Below are 14318 nucleotides of genomic sequence, written 5' to 3' on the forward strand. Positions count from 1 at the left end.
CGGGGCTCGAACTCACGGACCGCGAGATCATGACCTGAGCCGAAGTCAGACACTTAACCGACTGAGCCACCCCGGTGCCCCCATTTGCACTATTTTTTACAATTGCATGTGAATGTATAATTATCTCAAAATAAAAAGGTTAACTTAGATTACATAATGTTGGGGACCACAAGGTATAACCAGGCTACCCAGTTCAGTAGGTCCAGAAGCCACAGTGTCCCCACCACTCTCTGCTGGGACGGCCCCTTGACACATCTGAGGCCCCATTTCTCAGTTTGCCTTTCTGTTGTCACACCCAAGAGGTAAAATATAGGGCAGATGAGATCATGTCTGTTTCCCTAGGGTTATCAAGGAAAGCTAACTATTTAAGCTGTTTAATGCATAATACACACATTTTCAAGATTTTTTGTCAAGGTTAACAGGTCCCTCCTCCCAAAAGCACCCCCTTGGTTTTTGAGCAAAAGAAGGCAGACACAGGAGCATATACTCTAAGATTCAAGAATAGGCCAAATTAACCTACGGAGATTAGAAATCAGAACAGTGGTAGCCTCTGGTGAGGGAAGGAGATTGACTGGAAATGAGCAGAGACAAAGTTCTAGAGCTATGCTGTCTATACGGTAACTGCTAGTCACATGTGGCTGTGGAACACTTAAAATGTGGCTAGTCTCGGGGCGCCTGGGTGGCTCAGTCGGTTGAGCGGCCGACTTCGGCTCAGGTCATGATCTCGCGGTCCGTGAGTTCGAGCCCCGCGTCGGGCTCTGTGCTGACCGCTCAGAGCCTGGAGCCTGTTTCAGATTCTGTGTCTCCCTCTCTCTCTGACCCTCCCCCGTTCATGCTCTGTCTCTCTCTGTCTCAAAAATAAATAAACGTTAAAAAAAAAAATTAAAAAAAAAAACGTGGCTAGTCTGAATGAAGGTGTTCTGTAAGTGTTAAGTATACATCAGATTGAGGGGCACCTGAGTGGCTCAGGTCATGACCTCACAGTTCATGGGTTCGAGCCCCGCGTCGGGCTCTGTGCTGACAGCTCAGAGCCTGGAGCCTGCTTCAGAGTCTGTGTCCCCTCTCTCTCTCTGCCGCTCCCCTGCTCGTGCTCTGTCTCTCAAAAAATAAATAAACATTAAAAAAAAATGTTTAATATACAACAGATTTGAAAGACTTTCTTTTTAAAAAAAGGTAAAACATTTTATGAGAAAGTTTTAAAAGGTTGGTTACCTGCTGAAATGACATTTTGGCTATACTAAGTTACAGAAAGTACACCATTAAAATTAATGTCACATATTTCTCATTATCTTGTTGATATGGCTACTAGAAAATTTAAAAGTCCACATGGGGCTCATATATCGATTGAAGAGCACTGGTTAAAGTGATAGGCAAGTCCTGTATCTTGGGGGGTTGAGTATATACACACATTTGTTAAAGTGCGTCAAACTGTACAAAGTTTGTGCATTCTAATTATACCACAAAGCTTCCTGATTTTTCCGCCACCCAATAGAACCTTCCCGAAGGGGTCTACAGCTTACAAAGGACACAGACTACAAAGAACTCCGGAGTGGCAGGGGCGCCTGGGTGGCTCAGTCGGCTGAACGTCCAACTTCGGCTCAGGTGACAATCTCACAGCTCGGGAGTTCGAGCCCCGCGTCGGGCTCTGTGCTGACAGCTCAGAGCCTGGAGCCTGTTTCAGATTCCGTGTCTCCCTCTCTCTGACCCTCCCCCGTTCATGCTCTGTCTCTCTCTGTCTCAAAAATAAATAAACGTTAAAAAAAAAAGATGTGAGCAAGATACCCTGTATTGGTGGAAGCTTCCGTTTTTAGCATCTTGACTAAAACTACTGGCACGTGTGTGTTTACACGTATATAGAAACAGGCAGGAAGTTATTATTTGACTCTAGCAAACCCAAGAAGGTGTTTCTGAAAGCCTGACATTCTCGGCTTCATGCTGTAAGTCTGCGAAGCTTACGTACTGTATGTGAGGCATTCGTACTGTAAGTCTTCCCCTGGGTCACTTGTACAGAGTGGGGGCTGATTCAGAACACTTGCTCCTTGATGGGGTCGCCGAGGTACAGACGAGGTGAGCTTACGACCTTAGATATCTAACAAAACCCTCAATGTTTTCTGTTCACTTGGAGGACCAGAGCGAGTCACAGAGTGTCAGGAGGTTAGGAGGAATTCACTAGGGTTCCCACTTCACCCACAGCCCTCTTGAATTAGGGGACTGGGCTCAAAGCCGAGCCTCCTTAGGAATCACAGAATGTCTCCAGAAATGTAGAGTGCTTCTTGTCCAAGTGGCCTATTTTACAAACAAGGTGCAGGGAGATGGCGTGGCTTGTCCAACACGATACTGAGTTGGAAGTGACAGGGCTGGGACCTGCTTTCCTGTCATCGAACTCCCAAACTGAGAAACACACACACTCACGCCAGCAAGGTCCGCAAAACAGGATTTGTGAGCTGGAGACACAACTTGTTTATTTATGTAGGGAGAGGCACCTGGCAGAATTATTGGTACTTGTCATTTATTAGGACACTCCCCTAGCAAGGCCTACTCAAGACATGAAATTACATCCTGTACTGTACTTTGGTTTGCTCAATATATGACACCCCTCCTGCCCCTCCCCCTCCCCCTCCCCCCCCCCCCCCACACACACAGAAAGTGTGAGCATGGGCCTGTTATATACCCCGAGCAGCCCAGCTTGGTTTAGGCAGTTGCCCTACCAGAACTGTCTCCCTCTTAACTCTTCAGACAGTTACTAAACTGTGGAACTGTGGGCCTTGAGATCATTATAGGAATGCACTAACCCACTGTTACCAAGCACACTACTTGTATAATAGCTCATCAGTGCAAGGGTTGAAGATGTCTTTAGCATCAGGGTGTGAGTTAAGAATTTTCTCTTCTTTTGGGGCGCCTGGGTGGCACAGTCGGTTAAGCGTCCGACTTCAGCCAGGTCACGATCTCGCGGTCCGTGAGTTCGAGCCCCGCGTCGGGCTCTGGGCTGACGGCTCAGAGCCTGGAGCCTGTTTCCGATTCTGTGTCTCCCTCTCTCTCTGACCCTCCCCCGTTCATGCTCTGTCTCTCTCTGTCCCAAAAATAAATAAACGTTGAAAAAAAAAAAAAATTAAAAAAAAAAAAAGAATTTTCTCTTCTTTTTTTTTTTTTTTTTAAGTTTTTAAATTTATTTTGAGAGAAAGAGAAAGAGAGGGAGGGGGCGGGGGCAGAGGGAGAGAGGAAGAGAGAGAGAATCCCAAACAGGCTTCTCACACTCAGCACAGAGCTCAACTCGGGGCTCAAACCCATGGACCTCAAGATCATGACCTGAGCCGAAATCAAGAGTTGGACGCTCAGCCAACTGAGCCACCCAGGTGCCCCAAGAATTTTCTTCACGTGACCTTCTTTAACTCTCAGACAATATTATTTACACATGAGAAAGATCAAGTTCAACTTCGTCCCAAAGCAACCAGCTAAAATGGTTCCTTTGAACCCAGATATGCCTGGCTTCAAAGTTTCTGCCTATAGAAATGTGGGGGGTGTTAGGAGAGGTGCATACCCAGGATTCAAAAGAGTTCAAGCACAGGCAAGATTTCACGTGAGTATATAGGCTTCATGCTTCGAACTACAGCCCTATCGCCGGAGGGATCAATTTCAAACTTCAGCCTCGCCAGCAAGGCTTCCTCGGTCCCGTTCCCACCAATCAGATTGTTTCCTGCTTTGATCGGCATCTTCCAAGGAACAGCACCCTTTCTGCCTTGAATCAGGGGGGTCTATGGTCTTCCCCTGTAGATCCCTTTTAGGCAAAAAGAACTCAGTGAAAACAAGTTCATCTCTATACTCTCTCTGCACCTTCCACAGTAGACAGCACCTCCCTCTACTGCATGCCAGGCCCAAAAGGGTAACCAAAGCTGATGTGTACCACTCACTGGTTACAACGTCCAAGTTCGTAGTTTATTTTCTATTGTTACATTTAGAATGGAGGATCCCCAGTGGAATGTGTAGGGAAATCATTACTAGATCACTTGTTAATCATCTTTGGGGAACTATGGGAAGAGTCTAATTTTTTCAACCATTATGGTTTCCAACCAAAACACTTCCTGACTTAATATATAGGGATGCCTCATATAGGGATGGCATTTTATAGTTGCTGTTACTGGTCCCACCTGATAACAGCCATCCCCCTAGAGGGTAGTCCATGAAGCTCACGTACCCCTCTGCCCTACTACCAGCATCAAGTCACTGCGGCCCCGACTCCGAACATCGTTCCCGATTCTGAAAGGCGTAAGTCAATGTTCTTTCTGCTTTTCTCAGCTCCGAGTGCCCCCAGATGCAACTGCCCCACAGGCAACCCCAGGCCAGCTTTAGAGGTCTGTCTGGAGGAAACCTGCTCATCTCAGGTTCATCAAGGAACCTTCCCTCCAAGGCTCCCTGAAGCCCCAGACTAGCCCATCCATTTTCCTCAGGGGAAGGGGATGTGTGGACAAGGGGAAGGAGCTGGTGGTTCAGGAGATCCGGAGAGCAATGGACTGCTTCCTCTTTCCTTCTGGGGAAAAAGGCTCTGAACAACCCTGATTTTGATGGACAGGGAGCGGTCTGGAGATCCAAGGGCTGGACTTGTGGCTGGGCAGAGACTACCATCTTGGCAACTGGCAGAAGGAAGAAGCAGGTGCAAGAAAGAGGTCACTGATCCCCCCCGCCCTGCCACTTTTAAGTCAGTTGGAATTCCTACCCAGACATCATTTGAAGGTCTCGGGGACCGGACCGGTAGCATTAACGACAAACTCACCAGGCTCAGAGGTTAGGTAACGCACTCAAGGTCACGCAGTGAGTAGGTGAAGGAGCCAGGACTGTAACCCAAGGCAGTCTGGCTTCAAAGTTCTTGCTCTTTCCTGACAGGCAAAGCTGGGGATCTGATAAGTAATAGGCCTGGGTGGGTGGTGGGTGGACAGCAGAAGAGCAGGTTTTATGTGTAACTAGGAAGAGCAAAGAACAGAACTCCAGGAGCTTTCCACATATCATTACACCGGAACACTGAGTAGTGATCACCTGACTTAGCTTTTCCCCCACTAAACTGCACATTCCTGGAAGTCGGGGTTTTTTTTTTTTTGGCTTCTATATCCACAGCGCCCACCAGGTGCTTGACATGGCATGACGTATGTACTCGGCAATATCTATTGAATGCTTGAGACTCCTGAGGGTTTCTTTAGGGGAAAGTGGGAGTGAACTTAGGCCAAATCATCATAGTCAACAGAAAACGAGGGGGGGGGGGGAAGGGATGGGAAGGAATTAAACCAAATGCTTAGGAAACCTTCTCTCTCTGGACAAAGGGATCTCCTCCAGGAGCAGGGTCAGAATTTCTCTGAGGCCTGGTGCCCCTACCCTGAGATGGTAGGCCTGGACCAGGTAAGGGTCCTGCTTTGTTTACACATAAAAACATCAAAGGTCAGCAATGTTGCCATGTGAGCAGAAGTGGCCTGATTTAGCATCATGAAACATGTACACTTTGGGGGGTAACTTTCCATAGGGTCCTCACATCCTAAGAGGGCACCCAGGAGTCCAGAGGTGGGGCTTGGAGGCTAGGGGTGTCGATGACAGAATTTGCCTAGGGAGGCACGGTGAGAAAACCCAGCTGTTTTCCTCACAATCCCATCTACCGAGCAGCCTTGAGCCACCGGGTTTTCCTGGAAAACTAGGCATAGCCATCTTAGAGCATGGCGTGCTTTCTAGTTGTCGGAACCAGCAAGTGGGAGAGGTTTTGATCTCGAAGTTTCAGCCCAAAGAGGAATTTGCCTCTCCTTCCAATCCCCTCCGCCCCCATCCGATTTTTGTGAAGCAAACAGTTCTCTCAGAGGAGAAGTCCCACTGTTCTCTTCCCTCTTCTTCCCCCAACTTAATTCTTGGCCCTTCTGGGAGGCAGGGCAGGCTCGGTGGCGCCCAGGCCTCCCGCTTCTGGGTGCTGAAGACAACCACCACCGATAACATCAGTTGGAGCCCAGCTCTGCTTAAGCAGCCAACGCGCGCTCAAACTTCGATCTTACCGGAAAATGGCACGAATTCCTACACGGCTTTGGAGGCAGCGGAGCCACTAGGAGTGGGAACCTGCCAGTCCCCATCCCACCTTTGCACGGAGGACATGAGCAGACAGGCCCAGGAGGCGGTAAGGTGCGAAACCGATGTTTGTCAGCACCGCAGGAGGAGTGGGGACGCGGCTGAGCATAGCGGTCCCAAAGCCCCCCCCCCCCCCCCCCCCCCCGCCCAAGTTTATCCCTGAAGGGGGTCCAGCTCGGAGACAGCGTTCTGAAGACAGAGCCTTGCCCCTGCCCCTCCTTCTCAGGCTAGATCGCCAAAGGCCCACACGCCTGGCCCTCTGTGCTCACGAACGGAAACAACCTAGAGTCCTGGACCAGAACTCAGAGTCAGTGCAGGGTCGCTGGCAGCCACCAGCCGCAGCAGCCCGGGTCTGCGCGGGCCAGGCCAGCATTTCCTGTTGCCCAGGCGCTGAGCGCGGGCTACCTGCTCCCCAGCGGGTGCCATCCAGAGGTGCGGCAGCCCAGCCGCGGGCCTGCCAGCTGGGGTGGGCTCGGCCCCCCAGAAAAGCCCTGCAGGAACCCCCAATCTCCCTCCCTCCCGGGGGCCCCTGCCACCCCCTTCTCCCCCAGCCCCCCCTCCCCCCTCCCCCCAGGGGCCGAGTACCTGAGCGGGCGGGCGCCCTGCAGTCTCGCTTCCTGCCATGCCCGGGCGAGGACGGCCCGGGTCCCCGGCACCCCCGGGCTCCCGGCGCACAGCCTCCCGAGGCGCAGCCCCCAGGGGTAGATGGCCATGGCTCTCTGCGCCCGCGTCCCGGCCCCAGGAAACTTTTAAAGTGAGCCGAGGCGGGGCGAGCGCGGAGCGGGCGGGGAGGCGGGGAGGGTCGCCTCTGCCTATGGGGCGCGGAGGACTCGGTCCCGCCGGGGCGGGGGGCGGGGCGAGGCGTGGAGGAAGCTGCGGCGCGCGGGGCCACCTTCCCCTCGGACCCGCGGCCCTCCCCGCCCACCTCGAAGACGTGCCCGGGTTTCCCTGCGGATCCCAAGGCCCCGGCCACAGCCCGAGGCCAGGCTCCCCTGCCGACCACCGGGGGCCTAAGTTTGGGGGCTCAAGAGCTTGTTGATTTTGTAGAGGGGGAGCCCGCGGGGCGCGAGTGTGGGCCGGGCGGCGAGGCCCGGACGCGTCCGTGCCCCCACCCCGCCCCAGCCCGGTTTAGAGAGCGGGTCATAGGCTGCCAGCTCCCCTCCGGGGTGCGAGCCAGAGGCGCCTCCGAGAAGCGCCCCGAGGCGTGCCAGCTGGAGCAGAGGGCTCCCGGGGGTGGGTTGCTGGGGGGGGGGGGGGGGAGGGAAGTGGCCCAGACAAAGGGTGCCGTGGGCGATCCCCCTCTCGGTCGACTCCAGGTGGAAGCCAGAAGTCAGCTTCAGAACGGACACCAGTTGGTACCCCCTTCTCCCACGGGCAGCCTCCCACCCTGGGCCTCTGCCTCGACTCCCTCCGCCCCGGCTCGCAGTGCACCGTGTAAGGTGGCGTCAGGGATTGAAACCTGGGCTTCTCACCGCCATCTGCCAACCCCAGCTCGGGCCCAGGGCCCCATTCCGTGCCCTGTCCGAGGCGTGAATGGAAAGCAGCAGTGGACAGAGGTTCAGCCCACCGCACCTGTTCCATCTCCGGTCCTGACTGGGAAAGGCGGCACCGGGCACCCGAGTGGCACAAGTGCCAGGTCCACACTGTCTTGACCCTTTCTCCAGAGGAGGAGGACAGCAATGGGGGAAAGGCCCTGGCAGGGTGACCTCCCCGCTCCTGCCCCAGAGGAAGCAGTGACAATCTGGGCCAAGCAGAAAGGTTAGTGAGGGGTGGGGCCTGGCCTGAGAAGATCTTTGCCCTTATCTGGGGACTTGGCCTCTGACTGAGGTCCTGAGGAGTCTATGCTGCATCCGTCCTCATGATGGGAGTGGCCTCAGATCCTCCCGAAACCCTGGCTCCTGGGGGACGGTCTCCACACTTCAGAGTGTGTGGGGATGGGGCAGGAAGACAGGCGAGCAGAGAAATTACGACCAGTTGAGCTGGCAAGGACACACCTTTCTAATGACACTAACTCTCCGACTCCGACAGCCTGGCCCAGGGACGGAGTGCCCCGGGGCACAGCCCAAGTCCAGGGTATCAGCTCTGCCAGTCACTGGCTGTGTGGTCCTGGTAGTTACCTTGCTAGTTTGAGGGTAGCCCTGGGGCAAGAGAAGGATGGGTTCCTCCTCGAACTTTGCTTCAGCCTCAGGTCTCCATCCGCAGGCTTTTCTGACTTCCCGGACACGAGTGCCATGGAATAACAGTCACCGATTTCAGGATACCTTCCTCAATCCCTACTCTTAAGAGGCATTATCTCCCTTCACAATCACCCCGCAAGGAACAGACATGCCTTGGAATATGTCTCTGGTGTTATGGATGAAGAAACTGAAAGACGCCTGGCTGGCTCAGTTACTAACGCACGTGACTCTTGATCTTGGGGCTGTAAGTTCGAGCCCCACACTGGGAGCAGAGATTGCTTACAAATAAAATCTTTACAAAAATAGAAGAAAGGAAAAAGAAACCGAGCCCCAGGGAGGTTCCGCTACTTGCCCAAGGTCAAGGTGAGCACAGTGAGTGCAGGCCAGGGCTCAGCCTGTACTCACTTGGTGGCTTTGGACAAGTCACAGGGCCTCTCCGGGCCTCAAGTCGTTATGTCTAAAATTAAGATAATAGGGGCACCTGGGTGGCTCAGTCAGTTAAACGTCTGATTCTTGATTTCGGCTCAGGTCATGATCCCAGGGTGGTGAGGTTGAGCTCTGCGTTGAGCCCCAAGTTGGGCTCCCAGTTGAGTCCCGCATCCGGCTCTGGCTCCACGCTGACAGTACACAGCCTGCTTGGGATTCTCTCTCTCTCTCTCTCTCTCCCTCTCTGGCCCTCCCCTGCTTGCACTCTTGTGCATGCGCTCTCTTTCAACATAAATAATATAATAAAATGGGGACGGGGCACTTGAGTGGCTTAGTCGGTTAAGCGTCCGACTTCAGCTCAGTGATTCGTGAGTGATTCATGATCTCATGATCTCATGATTCGTGAGTTCAAGCCCCATATCGGGCTCTGCACCGTCAGCACGGAGTCTGCCTGGGATTCTCTCTCTCCCTATCTCTGCCCACCCCCCACCCCCCACTTGTTCTCTCTCTCTCTCTCTCTCTCTCTCTCTCTCTCTCAAAACTTAAAAAAAACCTGGAGATAACACCAGCCTCATGCAGAGGGTTGGGGTAAGGATTGGGTGTGGTGGCACAGACCTAGCACTTGACCCTTTTTCAGCGATTGTTACTTTCTCTCTCTATCCTCTCCTTCCTCCTGTTGTCTACACTCTGAGACTTTCCTCTGTGTTCAGTGTTGCAAACCTTTTTTTAGCAGGAGGAATTGTTTTTCATCTCTGCAAAACCTTGAAAGATGTGGTAGGCACTGGTTCTATAAAAGGGGAGAACGGTTGGGAGGAAAGAAAATGCTAGGGCCTAATGAGGGAGCCCCTGAGTCTGTTGACCAGAATTCTTGGGTCTCTTTGAGGGAGTGGTGAGCAGGGCATATTGCCATCCAGTCCCTGCAACCAACTCAGTTCCTCACGGCTTCCCAAGGGGCTTTCTGCCCGAGCCCAGCATGCCTGCTGAGTGCTGCACCTGACTTGGATGGTTTATGGTGCCTTGGTTTTGCTCAGGCCCCTGGCGACCCTGAGAAAGCCCTTAGTCCGTCCCCTTTGCCAAAATCCTTCCCTTTGTGCTTCAAAACTGGGCTCAAAATGTAAACGTCACTGGGGCGCCTGGGTGGCTCAGACGGCTGAGCCTCCGACTCTTGATTTCGGCTCAGGTCATGATCTTGCGGTTCGTGAGTTCAAGCCCCACGTGGGGGCTCGGTGCCGACAGCCCGGAGCCTGGAGCCTGCTTCGGATTCTGTGTCTCCTTCTCTCTCTGCCCCTCTGTCTTGTGCTCTGTCTCTCTGTCTCTGTCTCTCTCTCAAAAAATAAACATAAAAAAAGAAAATAAAGTTGCACAGGCAACCAGTCTGTGTTCGAAAATAACAATACAACTGTATTAGGAGGATTTGGGGAGGAGACACGGCAGTGAGTACAAATCCTCCCCTGTCAAACAGAAGATCAAGAAATGGCTGTATAATATTTCGAGGCAAATAACAGAAGATAAAACACACGTGGTTAAAATAGTTCAGATCTGAGAAGACATTTATTTATTTATTTATTTATTAAAATTTTTTTTTCACGTTTATTTTTGAGAGACAGAGAGACAGTGTGAGCTGGGGAGGGGCAGAGAGAGAGGGAGACACAAAATCCGAAGCAGACTCCAGGCTCCGAGCTCTCAGCACAGAGCCCGACTCGGGGCTCGAACTCACAGCCCGCGGGATCATGACCTGAGCCGAAGTTGGCCGCTTAACTGGCTGAGCCACCCAGACGCCCCTGAACAGACATTTCTCCAAAGAAGGCATGCAATGGCCAATAAGCACATGAAAACGATAGTCGGTACAAAAATACAGGCGTAAAGGTGGTCAACATCAGTAGTCATTGGGGAAACGCAAATCAAAACCACAAGCTACCACCTCACACCCGTGAGGGTGGCTATGACAAAAAATAAATAAAATAAAACAGAAAACGCTGAGTGTTGGTGAGAAGGCGGAGAAATTGGAAGCCACGCGTGCTGCGGTGGGAATGTAAGATGGAATGGAAGCCATTCCATTCCAAAATGGAAGCCATTGTGGAAAACAGCAAGGCAGCTCCTCAAAGAGTTAAAAGCAATCACCCCATGATCTAGTAACGCCACTTCCGGGTTTGTGCCCAAAAGAAGTGCAGGTAGGAACCTGGACAGACATTTGTACACACAGGTTCATAGCAGCATTCTTCACAATCGTCAAAAGGCAGAAACAACCCAAATGCCCATTGGCGGGTGGTTGAGTGGATAAACGACGTTGTGGTACGTCCATACAACGGAATATTATTCAGGCTTCTAAAGGAGGGAAACTCTCACCCGTGCTGCCTTGAGGACATTGTGCTGAGTAAAAGAAGTCAAACGCAGAAGAACAGACACTGACCTGAGGTACCTAAGGTGGTCAAATTCCTCAGGAATTAGAACGGTAGTTGCCAGGGGGCAGGGGATTGGGGGAGTGAGGAATTAGCGTTCAACGGGTATAGAGTTTTAGTTCGGGAAGATGGAAAAGTTCTGGAGATGGATGGTGGGGATGGTTGCACGACAGCGTGATTGTACCTAATGCCACTGGACCGTCCACTTCAAAATGGTAAACTGGTGTATTTTATTTACGTCGATTTTGCTACTAATAAAACAAAGTTCTCTTTGGAGCATGGGACTAGAAGGAGGGGTGGGACAGAGAACCGATGCTTATTTGTTCAAAAGCCTTTTTCTCATCTTATTTTCCTAAAACATCTTTCTAGGTTTTATTTTCAAGTAATCTCTACACCCAACGTGGGGCTCGAACTTACAACCCCGCGATCAACATGCTCTACCAACTGAGCCAGCCAGGCGCCTCCTACGTGTTTTATCTCTAATACATATATATTTTTTTTTTACTAGCAGGCCAAGGAAGGCTTCTTGATGAGTGCCATTGATCATGTACAGGGACTTGCATGTCTGGTGAGGTTTTTCACTGGACGCCAATGAGTGCAAAGGGGTTGCTCCGGCTCGTCGTCAGCCTCAGAGTCAGATCTGGGAAGAAATCCAGCTCTACTGCCTTTCTTCTCAATGACCTTGGACAAAATTTCTTTCCTCTGGGGTAATTTTTCATCGCTCTCTGTTGTAATCGCCTGCTTCCAAGGAGTATATGAAAGATGTCCCCTTTAAAGAATCTTCTTCGCGCCATGTCTGGTTAGGAATGCAGTGCTCATGAAGGAGCGGTGGGAAGTCGAGACGCTGGCGACGCCGGTGGAGAAAAAGGGAGACAAGGGTGGGGAAGAGCGCTCATGAAAGACGAGACGACGGTCCCCTGGGACACCATAATGCTCACACTCTGCCCATCAGACCTAGTAGCCAGCACCGAAGATAAAAGAACAAGGCTGATAACAATGGTTCTAGGAATGGCTGTGTCTGACATTCAAACTGAAAGTGAAATTTGGGAACTTGTTCCAAACTGCTCTGAAGAGTAAACTTATTTTGGTCACAACTAATAGTTGATAGCGGACACAGGCAGATACGACCTTAAAACATCCCCTGTTTTCTTGCCCACAGCTCAAAATTGGAAAAACCAAACAAGCCGCGATCCTCGCAGCTGCCAAAGGTTGTGAAAGCCTTGCTTTCATAAAGAGTTTAGGGCGAAAATCTTTTTTGGGTGATGTAATTGTTAACTTTTCCTGGGTCAAAGTCAGGAGGAAGGTCAGCTGGGAAGTCTTGGGTAAAGACCCAGTGTTATTAGATCAAATCAAAGTTATCTTCCTTTACTCACTCATTGGCTCTGCAGACCTTCATTGAGTCCTTTTTTGGTCCCAGGCACAGCCTTGGGTCCTCAAGCTGGAGACATGAATGAGGCAGGACATCTGCCTTCAGAGAACTCACTGTCTAGCAAAGAACACTCACCCTGAGACAGACGCTGGCATGCGATGTGGCCAGTGCTGTGGGAGAGGGGGCACAGGGGACAGGCACCTACCCTGGGCATGTCACAGAAGGTCTCCTAGATATCCGAGCTGAGTCCTTGAAAAACGAGTGTGTGCTTGTTTCCTATTAGTGCTGGAATTAATTACACAAATGTAGTGGCTTCAGAACAACAGAACCATATTCTCTTACATTTCTGGAGGCCAGAAGTCTGAGGTGAGTCTTATGGGACTAGAATCAAGGTAATTGGGGGGGCTGGTTCCATGATAGGAAAAGATAGGATTCAGGAGGCAGAGAGGGAAAGGGGAAAGGTTAGGACCTGAGGTCCCTGTGTTGAGGGAGCCTGGGGACAAGCTGAAGGCAAAGTACAGGCTAACCTCAGTAATAAATGGCATTTTCCTAACACAGCTAGCCCCTCAAGGTCCTGGAAACCTTGCTTCCAAAATTCCTTAGAGACTTGAGCTGGCCCTGAGCCCCTCCCAATCAGAAGGTATATAATCAGTTACCCATCACAACCCCAGTGCAACTCTATCTGTCCACAGGCCCTGTCCCTGTGCTTTAATAAAATCACCTATTTGCACCAAGACCTTTCCTAGAATTCTTTCTTGGCTATCGGCTCCAAACCCCACCATCACCCTGAAACCCCATCACTTGGGCTGGGGAAAAACACATATTTTGGAACAATGCCGGGAGTGTCTGACCACAGCAAACCCCCCTCGGGCATAAGGTTCCTCTTTTTTTTTTTTTTTTTTTTTTTTTAATTAAATTTTTTTTTCAACGTTTTTATTTATTTTTGGGACAGAGAGAGACAGAACATGAACAGGGGAGGGGCAGAGAGAGAGGGAGACACAGAATCGGAAACAGGCTCCAGGCTCCGAGCCATCAGCCCAGAGCCCGACGCGGGGCTCGAACTCACGGACCGCGAGATCGTGACCTGGCTGAAGTCGGACGCTTAACCGACTGCGCCACCCAGGCGCCCCTAAGAGTTACTTTCCTGGGGGGGCCTGGGTGGCGCAGTCGGTTAAGCATCTGACTTCAGCTCAGGTCATGATCTCGCGGTTTGCGAATTGGAGCCCCACGACGGGCTCTGTGCTGACAGCTCGGAACCTGGAGCCTGCTTTGGATTCTGTGTCTCCCTCTCCCCCTCACATTCTGTCTCTTTCTCTCAAAAATAAATAAACATTAAAAAAAAAAAAAAAAAGAATGTAACAGACACCACCTACTCCCCTCAGATTTTCCTCGGGAATTTGAAAGAAGACCTAACGATATGATAGTAGACTGACCATAAAACACATGACCCACAAGAGATGATATGGCCATAGATCACCCCTCATACAATGGAATCGAGCCAATCAGGAATGGACAACCCAGCACCCAGAGCTATCAAGCCAGTAAGGGCAGAACCTGAGAAGGAACGAGGGGGAAGGGAAGGGAGGGTGATGATCAGAACCTTATAAAGCAAAGGCTCGTGCCTGGAGACGGGGGCATTCACTTCTGCAGGTCCCCTCTCTGTAAAGAGAGCTTTCATACTATTCTTCCTTTCTTTTTTTTTTTAAAAAAATTTTTTTTTCAACGTTTATTTATTTTTGGGACAGAGAGAGACAGAGCATGAACGGGGGAGGGGCAGAGAGAGAGGGAGACACAGAATCGGAAACAGGCTCCAGGCTCTGAGCCATCAGCCCAGAGCCCGACGCGGGGCTCGAACTC

General features: G+C 51.3%; 1 protein-coding gene and 1 long non-coding RNA gene across 3 annotated transcripts in view; one reads left to right on the top strand and one right to left on the bottom strand.

Moving 5' to 3' along the window:
* ACSF2 (acyl-CoA synthetase family member 2) overlaps positions 1–7111 on the bottom strand; it is a 34601-nt gene extending 27490 nt beyond the window's left edge. The window contains exon 1 of the mRNA XM_045488433.1: positions 6676–7111. Within this exon, the coding sequence (XP_045344389.1) occupies positions 6676–6803 (128 nt within the window). The 5' untranslated portion in view covers positions 6804–7111. The remainder of the gene's footprint in view (positions 1–6675) is intronic.
* On the top strand, positions 5107–8496 carry LOC123603467. 2 transcript variants are annotated; one of them, XR_006714898.1, is made up of 3 exons: positions 5107–6139; positions 7407–7848; positions 8293–8496. It is a non-coding gene; the product is annotated as an uncharacterized LOC123603467 (long non-coding RNA). The 2 variants fall into 2 exon arrangements; XR_006714897.1 differs by lacking the exon at positions 5107–6139 and adding an exon at positions 6736–6844.
* Positions 8497–14318: the final 5822 nt, after the last annotated feature.

This window comes from Leopardus geoffroyi, chromosome E1, assembly GCF_018350155.1.
Source record: "Leopardus geoffroyi isolate Oge1 chromosome E1, O.geoffroyi_Oge1_pat1.0, whole genome shotgun sequence".
In the NCBI taxonomy this organism is placed as follows: domain Eukaryota; kingdom Metazoa; phylum Chordata; class Mammalia; order Carnivora; family Felidae; genus Leopardus; species Leopardus geoffroyi.